At 38.7% G+C, this 14,948-nt stretch overlaps 1 protein-coding gene across 1 annotated transcript in view; it reads left to right on the top strand.

Moving 5' to 3' along the window:
• Positions 1-14,948, top strand: part of csmd1a (CUB and Sushi multiple domains 1a) — a 499,342-nt gene that overhangs the window by 302,177 nt on the left and 182,217 nt on the right. The window contains exons 4-5 of the mRNA XM_064317365.1: positions 3,604-3,798; positions 11,296-11,503. Coding sequence (XP_064173435.1) covers positions 3,604-3,798; positions 11,296-11,503 — 403 coding nt within the window. The remainder of the gene's footprint in view (positions 1-3,603; positions 3,799-11,295; positions 11,504-14,948) is intronic.

The raw sequence follows: 14,948 nt of genomic DNA, 5'->3' as shown, positions 1-14,948 counted from the left end.
CAATCTGTTAGTCACTAAAAGACTGTTTATGATTACATACATTTGGATTCCTTCACATACACACACACAATATAATAGCCAAAAAACGCTTCCAGTAAAATTGCAAAAAGCCAAAACTGACTTTTGACAATATCTCTTGAAATATCTCTCGCCGTAAGTTGGAGACAAAGATGGTAATTCTCCTTGTTTAACCTGAAATACCTCAAGCTTGATGTATCTCCCTAAAAATTCTGTTACATTATACCCCGTGTTAGATTTGGCCCCGTTCTCCCCTGCTAGGTTTCTGTGTATGGAGTGCATATTCATTGAGGAAAGCCTACTGCATGCAAAAAAATTGCAACCGTGTGTGGAACTGATTGATACTTGTTCCCAGCATGAGAGATTTCTGGGTGAAACAATAAAAAAAGCCATGCACTGCATTCCCTGCAAAGGCAGATAAGGGCTGTGAAATGGGGCAAATGCAAAGCTTCTATACAACACAGTGCTGTTTGAAGCCACTTTTTTATCATGCACCGCCATGCTTAGTGATTGCTCCTTAGGTGTGAAAAGCTTTAAGGTTGCCATTTGTTTAAAGAGAATACAAATTGTTTGGTTTTTGTTTTTTACGCATTCCAATAGAAAAATCAGACGGCATTGTAGCTGGAGGAGAAAAGAGGATTATTCCTCACATACTGACGGCTTTAAAAGTTCAGGACTTCCCTGTTTACATTACATTGATGACCACAAAACATTTGTTTCCAGGTTAGTCTTAAGATTTGAACACATTGGATTACCATTTCCAGAAAAAGAAATTTCCAGTCCTTACTGAAATGTGATAAATCCTTTGACTAATAAAATTACTAGCACTCAAAAGCTGATTTATACGGTGCATTCATTGCTGAATATTGCATATAGAAATGTAGAAACATAACATGTGGATACTATTGCATTTTACCAAATTTGATGTACTTGAGTTTGACAGAGGGGGAGGCTGCAAATTCAATATGACTGCGGTAGTTTGGCTGCCAGTGTGATAAGTTTGACTGTGTGAAACGGTAAAATAAGGTATGTGACATGTTATCCATGAAGGAGCATTTTAGCAACATTAGTTACTTAAAGCACTAATAAATAAGGTCTCGTTCTTTTACTTTACAAACAAGAACAGTAAATACAAAAATATTTGAAAACTTTCAGATTATAGATATTTTCAGCATTTACCTTGGCTCTGCTGTTCCATCTGATGCAGTGTATTTTTCCTTTTTCTTTGATTGAAAAACATGTTTTCAATCAAAGAACAGTTTGTTGCCTTTCAAGGTCTAACATTTTAAGAGACACTCTCTCAATGTTTTGGCTTGTTCTTACAACATATTGCTTGTTGATAATTCCCAGAACTTTTGGCATTGATGCCATTTCACGTACTTGTCACAACCATTGACAAATTGTCCCTTTTTCTTAAAGAAAGGGACAAATTGTCCCTTTTTCTGGCATACTGTTCCTTGCTGTTTCTGTAGCATTTACTGGTTTGTGTTAAAGGTGTACATTTACTTGGTTCTCAGCAGCTTTGCCACCATGCACCCCGCTCCTGCGTATGGCAAAAGCTGTGGGCACGGTTATTGCTTGAATGGGAGACATCCTAGGAAAACAAAGTTGTTGCTGGATGTGGTGTCAATCAGTCAGTGGCAATCTTCCCTCTGGTGAAATAAACCCCAGTGCAGTGATGGGGATCCTGTGTATTAGGAGATCCTGCGGATGAGACATTAAACCAAGGTCCTAGCTCACTATGGTCATAAAGTGTAGGGGGTTCCCCGGTGTCCTAGCTAAATTCTCAACCTGCCATCTAATCATCGCCAATTTAATTGGTAAAAAAAAAAAAGCATTCTCTGCATCTCGACATCAGCGGACGTGTGGTGAGTGTTCTGGTGAAGAATGGAATCCATGCATTACCGAGGTGGGTGTTAAACAGTGGCGGTGGTTGAGGAGAGTTTCCCCCTCACCACTGTAAAGTTCTTTGAGTGTGAGGAAGGTGCTATACAAATGCAAGGCATTATTATGAATATTTTATTATAAAGACTGTGAGCTGGGCCCCTGAGGGGGGCTGAATGTGCTTCTGAAGGCTGGGTTCTCCCTGGTGGTATTCATTTTGTAGATGTAGTGTCTCCTGCCAGAGGGGCCGTATGTCCTCGTTCAGCAGAAGATGGCTGCCTCTGATTTCTCGTCATTGCAGGAAGCACATGTCTTTTGACCCCATGCAGTTTCTTGAGTTGATTGAAAGCTGCTTTTCAACAATTTTTCTACAGTCTCTGTACGTTCCATGATCTATGTGCGAGAGGGAAAAGCCTCATGTATTCTACCAAAGCCAAGAGCTTCTCACATCCTTTCTTCAAAAACACAGTAACTTTTTTTTTTCTTCCTGCATAAAAAAAACAAATATAGTTATCTGTTGATCATAACTCAGCCCTAATCAGATGGGCATAGTTTCTTAGAGGGTCTAGCTCATGACAATATTAAGCACACAGCTACTTTCCACCCAGTGCATTCATGTGTAGCAAACTTGATGTTAAACTCTTTGCACTTGGTATCAAGGCATATTGCTCTCAATTCAAAATGTTAAGTGATGTGATTTGCCTTCAGCCAATGTGAGTGTGAGCCTCTGAAATCTTGTTGTTTGTGTGCTGTAGATTTATTCATCATCGCTGTTTGCACACCAAGCATCAAACAATGATGAGTTGGCCTTTATATGCTCATGTCTACTTTTATTGATCAATACATTTATGAAACAGGTATATAAAGAAGGAAATGTTTTTTAAATAACTGCATTAATGATGACTGCATTAACATAGACATATTGTGTGCAGTTCTTTTTAAGACTCTGCAGTCTTGAGATGCTTGTGTGAGATGGCCATTGCATTGAGAATTGCTTCAATTACAATCAGTATCCACAAGCATAGACCACTCCAAGTTATGCTGACAAATCACAGGCGAGAATGTATGTTCATATAAAATGTTTAATACGCACATGGCAATGTCTGCTTAAATACCATTCTGTGCCTTGAGGACTAATTTAAAAACTTTTTACAATTAGAGCATTCTCCTCTTTTTGAAAGCCAGTGCAGTCCCAAAGGCTGATTTATCTAGCAGGTAACTTTGTTTTGACACCTGTGTTTCTGAGTTGACAGGATGCAGCAGTGATCAGACATTGCCCCTGGGGGTTGACTCTTTGTAATGCATCTGTCATGTCATGAATGTTTTCTAACTTCAAAATGAATACAACTTAGTTATAGACCTTTGTATCCCATACTTACTTTAGGGACTTGTTTATGTCAAAAACAAGAAGAATGTTTAAATTCCTTCCTTTGTTAAAAGTAATTCAGATTACCAGTAGCCATGACAAAACAACACAGACTTTTATTCTCCGTCATTTCAAACACGGGATAATTTTGGACTCATCTTGTCTGATCTTATTTTACATTCTGGAGAGATTTTTAAACATATGTGCACTTAGTATTGAATTGAATGTTTTGCTTGAATGAAACCATGAAGTTGCAAAAATAGCTAGCGTTATAATGAAAATGTAAAGATAGTTAACTTGCGTCTTCTGTCTATTTCTTGTCCTTGTGTTCACAGTGCTGCCAAGTCACACATGTGGTAACCCAGGGTTGATACCTAAGGGAATCATTCATGGGTCAAGATACAACATCGGTGACAAAATCCGTTACAGCTGCATGATGGGATATATCCTGGAGGGCCATGCAGTGCTCACTTGCATAGTGAGCCCAGGAAGTGGGGCATCATGGGACTTCCCTGCTCCATTTTGCAGAGGTAAGAAACATTCCTTTGGGCTTTATACTGGAAATGTGATGTTAGCCTTTTCTCTTCTAAAACACTCAATGAAATGCCATTGACTAAAAAAAATATTAAGCACAATACTCAAGGATTTAACTTGTTTCTGGTATTAAATCACTATTGTTATATACAATATTTGAAGTATATTGAATTACAATTGAGTTCATAATTTCCCTTAATCAGAATATTGCCAAATAAACAATTTTGACCAACTTCAAGTAATTGATTCAAAGCCATTGAGACTGGTATGTGGATTATACATTTTAATGACTATGAAAAACAAAAATGATTTAAAATATAATCTCATTCAACAGGATGCCCCAATGTGTGACAAACACTCCCAGTACTTTCCAGTGTTTAAACATTGGTGGTATACTACATACATGAAAAAATGGGTGATGGCATTTAATGTTTAATAACTTTGCTTGTTTCATGTTGAAATTTACTTTAAATTGCACTGTAAAGCAAAGCCTCGTGACTACAAATACAGTCCTCTGCTTTGTTGCTAAACGAAAAAGAGTATTTTCTATCGACGAGCCTATTGGAGGGAAGTTTTCCTCTGTTTGATGCAAACTAACTTCCTAAAGAGGCCAGCTCCTTTCATCTCAGACAGTCAGTTTTTGCTGGCTGCAGATCTGCTGTGGGACAAAGAAATTTGAGGGATGTCATGCAGGAAGCCGGCAGCAGCCTTTAAGCCACCCACGTATCCAGGAAATGCAAGATGCAGACATATACAAGCCAGGCATTTTCTTTCCTATTCTTTTACTCTTGGGTAGAAAATGACTACCCAACAGGTGCTGGACACACATGTTTGGACAGAAATGCTAAATGAGAATCAGAGAAATATTTATTTAGGTTTAGTTTTATTTATCGCCTGTAATGAAATTTTTTGTGAAGACAGACTAAACCTATTCTATGTACATTTATTTAATTACTGTTTGTGAAATGAAAATAAAAATCACTATACTTTTGTGCATTTGGAGATGAGCTGGATTCTAGTTGCAATAAAAAGGTGCTAAGTGCACTCTGCATAAAAAGTATTGGACAATATAGTCTAACAAAAATGTATATTTAGTATAATTACAATCAGAAAGTGCAAACAGAAAAGGTGCATGAACAGGTGCATGTGCTCTCACTTTTTCGGTGCCCTGAAACTTGGGACGATATGAAACTTTTCGAGATAATATATTTGAGTTGTTTTGTTTATGTTTTGTTTGCGTGATAAAGCCTATCATTTTGTGTGCATCAACTGGAATTGTAAACATTTAGAGGTAGAATATTTGATTTGTTTGGCTGTTTACTAACTAGTTCAATAGTACATTTCAGAGCAATTGTGTTGATATTTTATACATGATATTACAAATTACAAAATTTAGAGATGAAATATTTTGGTTACATTGCTCTCATTACTTGTTCAATTGTAAGTCTCAGTAATAATAATAATGAAATGTGAGAACATTTGTTCTTGGAAAAGCCCAGATTCACATTCAGTGGGAAGCAGAATCTTTCTTAGCTGAAGTAGAGATAGTGACTCTCCCCGTCCCCTCTCATTGTAATATTTGTAAATTAAAAGTGTAAATTTCTGTGTCCATTTTCCAGTCTCCTAACATGAATCTATGTTAAAATAACACACAGGGTGAGAAAAAACTGCGACACTTTAGAGTGCAGTCTACATATACCAAAGACCAAACATGCTATTAAATCAAAGGGCCCCAAAAAATGGGGGGAATAAGCCTGGAACCTAGAGGGTAAATGGAAAAGTGTGTAGAAGACCTACATATGAATGAAGTGTTTGTGTTCTTGGATGACCTGATTGCTTTCTCAGAAACACTTGAGGAACATGAGGCCAGGTTCATGAAAGTGTTGCTCTGCCTCAATGGTTATGGTTTAAAACTGTCTCCCGAGAAGTGTCACTTTTTCATAGTCCTCTGTGAAATATCTGGGCCATGATGTGGATGCTCAAAGGGTTCTCACTGACCCTGATAAGATCTCTGCTCAAAGGGATTGGCCTCATGCTTCAAACAGAGAGGAACTGAGTGATTTGTGGTCTTCACTGGTTATTTTTGGTGCTTTGTTGAAGCCAAGCCCCTGAACTTAAAGCTGGACATAATCCCCCCAGAAAGTGGGATAAGATGTTCAATGTTACAGAGAGTGCACCCCAGAAGCTCTGTGAATTCTCGGTTGCCTTTTGGCCAGGTGTGGACCACTGATTGCAAATCCACCTTTAGGACACTCATTGAGAAGTTGACATCAGCACCAATTCTTGCATTCGTAGACCCGAAGTTACCCTAGGTTTTACACACAGATGCCTGTTGAGAAGGTCTTGGAGCTGTCCTCTGTCAGGAATAAGGTGTAAAGTTACAGCCGAGGGCTATTCAAGACAAGAGAAACTATCTCTGGCTAGAATACTTCATCCTGAAGTGAGCGGTTTGTGTTCAGTCGTTATCTGTATGGGTCAGAATTCACTGTTCTGACTGATAATAACGCAATACTTATGTACTTACCTCCACTAAGTTGGACACAGCTGAACGCCATTAGTTAGCTGCCTTTTCAACTTACAATTTCAATATGAAATACCAAGCAGGGCATGCAAATTAGGATGCAGATGGTCTGTCCAGGCAACTCCAGGATCCATCTCAGGAAGATGGTGTTTACCCTAGGGAGAGAGATAGAGAATTGAAGACCTGAAAAGGTCTTGAGTAATGATGTGGGAGTGGTCTCCAATGATGTGGTATCTGCTGTATGTCAGTGCCACTGTGTTGTTTCACTTAAATGCCTTGGTATGACAGAACCTCCTGCTCTCACTGAGTCTGTGGCTTTAGATGCCTCATCAATATCTAACAGTTCTGTTCATCAGGACAAGGCACTTTACAGTACTTGGTATGACGAAGGAAGACAGGTGCAGGTTCCAAAGGGAAGACCCATCCCTCAAGAGAGTCATTTCGTTCCTGGAGGAGACACAGAAACTGAATTTCAAAGAACTGATCCATGAATAACCTAAGGTCAAACTGTTCCTTAAGGTGTGGAAAAATCTTGAGCTTAGGGATGAAGTACTGTATAGGAGACCATGACAATATAGTCCATCAGCTCATCCTCCCAGAAAGCAGACCCTGAGGGGTATACATGACTTTGTTGGCAATTTACAGTAGGATATGAGCTTGCACTCAACTTGACATGTGCCAGATTTTATTTGCCCAGAATGGCCGAGATTGTTGAAGAAACATGTGAGAGGAAAATCAAACCCCAGAAAGCTACCCCCATGAACATACTGACAACTGACACACTACAACTGATGTGCATGGACTAACTATCTCTTGAACTTGTTTGCTATGACACAAGGAACATGCTGGTTGTTACCAACTACTTTACCAAGTTTGCAGTAACAGTACCAACCAGACATCAGAAAGAAAATATCATTGCCTAGGCATTTTGAGAGAAGTTCACAATCCACTATGGATTCCCTAGCTGTCTCCATAGTGACTGAGGGATGGCCTTAGAATCACATACCATAAAGGAACTGTGTTCACTCATTGGTGCAGAAAAAGTGCAGACTGCCTGCACCTTATCATCCCCAACAGAACCATGTGAGAAATTCACATAAGGACCTTGGAGGAGAAAGACAAATATCATTTGAAGGAATACACAAGCATTACTGATGAGCTTCATATGATCATTACAACTACATGAATGGCAGGTATGAAATTAATCTATAAGGTGTGTTATGCAACTGAAGTACTCGATACATATCTGATATCTGAACCTACAGTAGGTGTAGGTGTCTTTACAGTTCCAGTACTCCAGAAGCACTACACAAATTGAAATGGTAGTCCTTGATAGAATAGAATCAGCACTCTGGGCATTTAACAACCATAGCATACCAGTTACTAATGAAAATAAATGTTATTTTGCATAGTTATTGTAGTCACAGAAAAATAAATAAATAAATTAAGCTGTGACATGTGACGTAAAGGTCTATGTGAAGCTTTCAGAAAAAAATTATACTGAAGGGCCTTTCCAAAACAAATTTTTTTTTTTTGGATATTACTTGGAATGCTTTGAGTTTTTTTTTTTCTTTTTTTCCCCCCTTTCACAGAATATGTGTGCTCTGGTATTTCTTTTTTCTTTTTTTGTGGGGGAAAAAAAGTACTTTGGAATGATTAACAACCGCATGTTTATTTACCCTGCAAGATTTGTGGTCTGACAACCATGACACCAAATTTCCTCCTGTGTTTGAAAGGTTGTGACTCATATTGGAATGTCTTTTAAACAGTAACGTGGTTGAAGTGGAAAGAGGGGTGCTTATGAATGTGACTTGGAAGTACTTTTAATCTTGTGGCTGAGAAGCAACTACTGGATTTGTTCCGCTTTTCTGGCACTGAAAGGTTTGAAGGAGTCTCTCAGCCACGTACACAGATAATGGAAAACTGTCACCATAAATATATTGTCCCAGGTTTCCGGTTGTCAGACACACTTGCATATTAAGAATCTGTTTCTTTGCAGATTCAAGTGCCAACAAAGGATATTTGTGCATCATTTTAACGGGGGCACTTCTGTATTTTATGTACTGTAAATGATCCAGGAGATCTTTCCTCTGGCTTTCACTTTATTTCGGTGGCTTGAACACAAACCTCAAAAACACTGACATGGAAACCTTCTCATGCTCCTTTTAAAATATCTTATGAAAGGGTGAAGACAAGTGGGAAATTTCACTAATAACTTAGATAATAATATGCTCAATTATGTTTTGAATATGGTTGAAAGAAAATGACAGCATATTTGTTTTTTGTCCTTTTTTGCCATTTCTCTTTTCACATTTAGTTATCCATCAGCCCTGTCCTTACAAATTTCCATATACTGGACATATTCTGTGCAGTAACAGTGTTAAAATTACAAACAACATACATAAGCTTGACTTGGAAATATCTTAATCCATTTTCGGTGAAAACAGTACAAAATTCAAAAGTATTGTAGAAAAACACAAGAAACATTCCTGTTCATTAAAGAGCTGAGTTGGGGGTGGCTGTGCTGTTCAAGGGAGATGGTTGGCATAAAAATTCCTTTCCTTAAAACTTCTAATTTCATGGTGAAGAAAATTTGAACCAACGTGCTTGAAATTTTTTGGCACTATTTGTTAACCTTCCCTACTGGAGGCAATACACATCCGGATCTGTTAGTCACATTCAAAATATTTTGGAAAGTCTAAACCCACCTCTGTCACCTCTGGGGTTTTTAATGTTATGTGAGTCAATTCTTTTAAGATGGGGATTTAAGCAACTTTGGGGCTCAGTACAACTTTGAATACAAATATGTATGAATGGTAAGTGGTGTGAGGTAAATAAATTAGTCTTGACATGCAGTGTAAATTCATTGCAATAAAAAGGAAAAGTTGAGTGAGCATTCCCCTCTGTTGGGGGGGGGGGGGGGGGGGGGCGGGGGGGGAATCCTTATCCAAAAGTTTGAGAGAAGAATCTGCTTTACGAAATATGCCAAGACACTTCAAAGAGAAATAAGTTATTATGTTGTAAAAATAGAGTACCCAAGAAGTTTTTTGAAAAACAAATATTCAAAAGATAATCCTGAGTGCTTTTATTCAGTATTACAGTAGTTCAGAAAGAAACGCAGCCAAATATAGCTGAATTAAAACAAGAAAAAATTGAACAATTGTAAAATTAAAAGAAACTGAATAAGTCATCAAGCCAAATTTGTTTGCATACTATGTCTATTACATATAAAATGTCATATTTCAGAAAAGCTTAAATGTTGACAATGTGGCTGCTTGATTGCTTTTTCGGTTACTATGTTGTATGGAAGAGCCACATGGCCTTGAATCGAATCCACACTGTGCCGGTGCTGACTCTGGCTGGTAGCTCCATAAGGTGACACACAAATGGTGATTGCATCACCCAGGGAATGGAAGGGCTCAGTTGGGTGGGGTTCTGCATTCATCGTTATCTAGCAACCCCTGCTAGTCGATCTGGTGCCCATAGATTGCAGTCTAAGCCGCATATGAAAAGTCTTCCTCTGACTCCACTATGAAAGCACAGCTGTAGTCTGCGGTGTGAAAAGAAGTGGTTGGCGACACCACAGGTTAAGGAGGAGAACTGTGGATGTCTACACTCTCCCGAATTGCCAGTGGGGTTTGTGTAATGTATGCTGCTATAGTTACAGATGAATGACCATTCAAAATTGGGATGGAAATTGGATATGCTCAGCCCTGCTTTGGGTGCCAAATTCATAAAAGAAAAAAAGTTGACATGGTTCTATTGGCAGTCTAGTAAATTCAGCATTTTATTCATTTATTTACATGTAATCCGATTACTAATAGTTTGATGCCTGCTTGTTGCCTTCCAATACAGAAGCATAAATTAAATGTGTAACTGCCAGTACATGACTGTAAAACAGCATAAACCTAATTTGTGTTCATGCAGGATTACAAATCTGCACGTCTTTAAAAAACTGGATCTTATATTTTAGTAAAACAAATTCAAATTTAAGAATTATTTTGATAAAGGTCAAGCCTTGCAGTACTGCTTTAGCCAGAGGTATATATTTATACCACTCACAGGGTATATTTTGCTTTCCCTGGCTCATGATAAAATTGTCCTCACTAACATACTCTCTCATAATATGTCGAAGAGAAAAAAAGGTAAAATGATAAAATAAAAAGGTCTACACTTAAAAAGTTTAAAGGAGTCAAATTCTAATTTTAGCAATAATTAAATTGAAGTTGTTCACATCTACAGGAAAGCCCAGGTTTGACAATGTGAAATTTAATGAGTGCAGATAAATAGATAAAATCTAGACTGAATTATGCAAAGCTGAAATGCAAAGCACCACCGCTGCCATCTAACTGCAGTGATAAATGCCTGTCCCTGACATAAGCCCCTTGGTTACATAAGTAATAAGATCAATGTGACCACTACTATGGTTAGCAAATGCCCCCCTCATAAAAAATTTAGAACCCATCATCTATTGTAACCAGAAGAAGAATACAAGCTATACATCATATCGATGTACAACCTTCAAAGATAGCACTCTGCAGGTCCCTTTCCTGTACCACAACACTTAGAATATCAATGTTGTATGATCATGAGGCATCTTGTCACATTCTACATTCTGTGTAAATACTTGCCATGTGATTCTTGGTACCATGCTGTTCATTCCATTCCATTAAGTGCACAGCTTGGCATCACTATTTCAATGTATCAATAAATGAACAATTTCCTGTGCATTAAGCAGAAGGGGAAAGCAGTTTGTAAAGAGGTGGACTAGCACACGCTGATGAAAGTACAAGGTTAAGAAGAGTTTTGTCCTATCGCACCTGTGAATTAAAGGCTTCTTTTTACAGTGCAGTTTTACATTTGCCAACAGAATTCTGTCTCACTGTGACAGTGGTGTCTTGTATCGTGTGCATTGAATCTGAAGCCCAAGGAGCATTTTGAGAAAGGACTCCACCCTTTTATTTTTCCTCAGCTGAAGGTGCGTGTGGAGGGACTTTGAGGGGGACGACTGGCACCATAACCAGCCCTCACTTCCCTTCTGAATATGAGAACAATGCGGACTGCACCTGGAGCATCCTGGCTGAACCGGGGGACACTATTGCTCTTATCTTTGCTGACTTCCAGCTGGAGGACAGATATGACTTCCTGGAGATCAGTGGCACAGAAGCACCTTCTGTATGGTAAGCTACCAGATTCCACCTCCATTTTGCTTTTCTATGACTGCCAGAGTGTTGATTGTCTAAAAATAACCACATTAAGAATTTCGCAACATCAGTTTTTGTTGTGCAAATCTTGACAGATGGGGTAAGATTGTTGTCTTTTGAATTATAGTGCATGCCATGTGCAGAAGTTTAAATATTTACAGTTATGTGATGATTGTATGTGCACCAAGGAAATTATCCCCCTTCTCAGAATGTGATAGTGGCAAAATAAATGTCAATTATACATTACCTGAAAGGAATAACCTACTTCCAGAACCAGATAGTGGAAACCCATAAGCAAACAATCATATTTGTCTTTCACTGTCAAACAAGCAATGTGACCAATGATGCTCAAGTTTATATTTCGCTGCTCTGAACTTTCATTATATTTGCTATGGTCAAATATGGTCCTTTTTAACACGCTGGATATTTTTGTCTTATTACTGTCTGTTACTTTTTATTGATTCATTATGTTTTATGGGGTTACTGGTAAGAACTTTGAACCCGGGGCCTTAAGAGCAGCATGAATGAATGAATGAATGAATGTCATTGTCATCATCATCAATAACAACAACAACAACAACAATAATAATAATAATAATACAATTAGATCCAAATAAAAGTATGCAAATCATTCCCATAAATAAATCATCAATATTTGCCAGAGAAGACTGAAAAGTGTTGGGATTTTTAAATGCTAGTTTGACCCAAGAATCATAAATTGAACTGCACATTATTTTTTCTTTATTCCCTTTAAGTTCTCAGGAAAATATTGATTTCAAGCCGAAAATCTGGCTGTATTTTATTAGCACTGAGATTGACAGAGGTTTCCTCTGTCATTACATTTGTTTAAATGAGACAGCTTTAGAGCTTCAGTCACTTCAAGCCCCGAGGTTAGATATGCCGCTGAAATATGGTCCCTCTGACGGTTTATTGAAAGAATTCAAATGTCAGTGAAGAAAAAATATGGGAAAACACATTTTACAGAAAAGGAAATAATGATGTCGCTTGACTTGAAAATGGCAATGACTCAGATTGGGCAAATTTGGCATTCACATATATCCAAGTGCCGCCTAAATATAGTGCAACTGTGCAATGCTGGTGCATATCAAGTGCAAGAACAGCATACCCATTTTACATTCTGTTTTACACTCATTCAGTGATGAATGGCTTTGGCTAAGCTATACTGGTCTCTGAAAACATAAAATACCCTAATACTTGGTGCACATAAGTAAAATTGAATGTATTCAGAGGCATTAAGCGTCAAGACATTTATATTAGGTGTCAGAATGGCGGTCGTATTAGCATATGCGGGGCTGCTGATGCAGTAAGCTCTGTTGAGCTCTACTGTATTTCATTGTCATTTAGAAATTCGAGTAGGACTCATGTATATTGGAATGTGGAGAAATGTGCATCAGTGGATACTTCCTTCTGAAATAATGGGGGTCATGCTTAGTGCAAAGCAATTAAAATATATCTTCAAGTACCTGTGGTAATGTAGTGTAGTGTGTTCACTGGAACCGTACTTACATTGTTCAATACACTTTGTGAAACATGCTAAATAGTAGCGTATAGGCCTACTTGTTTGTCTTTTTTGTTCCCCCTTTGCTGCTATCACGCTTCTGGGGAGGCTTTCCACTAGATTTTGGAACGTGACGGCGGTGATTTGCTTCCATTCAGCCGCAAGAGCATTAGTGAGGTCGGGCACTGATGTTGGGCGATAAGGCCGATAAGGCCTGGCTCGCAGTCTGCGTTCCAGTTCATCCCAAAGGTGGTCGATGGGGTTGAGGTCAGGCTCTGTGCAGTCCAGTCAAGTTCTTCCACACCAAACTCGGCAAACCATTTCTTTATGGACCTTGCATTGTGCACAAGGGCATTGTCATGCTGAAACAGGCCTTCCCCAAACTATTGCCACAAAGTTGGAAGCACACATTTCTTTAAAATGTCATTGTATGCTGTAGCATTAAGATTCCCCTGCACTGGAACTAAGGGACCTAGCCCACACCATTAAAAACAGCCCTAGACCATTATTCCACCTCCACCAGTCTTTACAGTAGGCACTATGCATTCAGGCAGATAACATTCTCATGGCATTCACCAAACCCATTTGTCCGTTAGACTGCCAGATAGTAGAGTGTGATTCATAACTCCAGAGAACGCGTTTCCACTGCTCCAGAGTCCAATGGCAGTGTGCTTTAGTGACTGTAGGCTTGAATGTGGCTGCTCAACCATGGACACCCATTTCATGAAACCCCCGATAAACAGTTGTTGTGCTGACATTGCTTCCAGAGGCAGTTTGGAAATGGTAGTGAGTGTTGCCATGTGAGAACAGATGATTTTTATGCGCTACGTACTTCAGCACTCAACGGTTCTGTTCTGTGAGCTTGTGTGGCCTTCCGCTTTGCGGCTGAGCTGCTGTTGCTTCTAGACATTTCCACTTCACAATAACAGCACTTACAGTTGACCCGGGCTGCCCTAGCAGGGCAGAAATCTGACGAACTGATTGTTAGAAAAGTGGCATCATATGACAGTGACACGTTGAAAGTCATAGAGTCACTTTTCAGTACAACCAATTCTACTGGCAATGTTTGTCTATGGAGATTGTATGACTGTATGTTGGGGGTGTAGCTGAAGTAGCCAAACCCACTAATTAGAAGGGTTGTCCACATACTTTTAGCCATGTCGTGTATGTACAGTAGCCGCACGCAACAAAGATAACAATAATTTATGAAATTGTGATAATAATTGTGGGTCTTGCTGTTTTAAGTAGGTATGCAAACAGTCACAAGAGACATGCTAATTTGTATTGGGATTTTGAGTGTCAAAAATGTTGTCATGTAAAGTGTCCTCTTAAATATACATTCATTCAAACACAAACACCTGTTGTGGCAGACATGAGCACATCATTACCCTTACCGTAGCCATAAAGCATACAGATGTACGCTAACCTGGATGATAACACCTTAATGTAAGCTTCCTCCTGGCTTCAGAGGAGAGGAGACAGACACCACCAGCTGCTGCTAATTATATTCATATTTAGGATTGCCTTGAGCTGTAGGTGTGAACTTTATGCCCAGGATACCCCCATGGCCTGAATATGAGGTGTGTAATCTCTCTCAAGATGTAGAAGCACTTACATTTAACATACATTTATTTTATATAGTTTAGTTTTTTATTGTCATATAAATCACACAAAATTATTTCCTCATTCAAGTAGGTTTGATGTCCATGTACTCCTGTTTCAGAACCATTGGTCTAGAACACCTCATACTCATTGGAATTACATTTTCATTCAGATATTTATGCATTGCTACATATTGATCTTAGGCCGAATGTTAATGAGATCTTGGATCATTTGAAAGAGGTATCATCTTCCTACCTCTTTCAATGATCTACCTAACAGTGATTTATCTCATCACTTATC

Source organism: Anguilla rostrata, chromosome 18, assembly GCF_018555375.3.
Source record: "Anguilla rostrata isolate EN2019 chromosome 18, ASM1855537v3, whole genome shotgun sequence".
Classification (NCBI taxonomy): Eukaryota; Metazoa; Chordata; class Actinopteri; order Anguilliformes; family Anguillidae; genus Anguilla; species Anguilla rostrata.
Note: the sequence above shows the minus strand (reverse complement) of the source record. Positions and strands in the feature narration are given on the sequence as shown.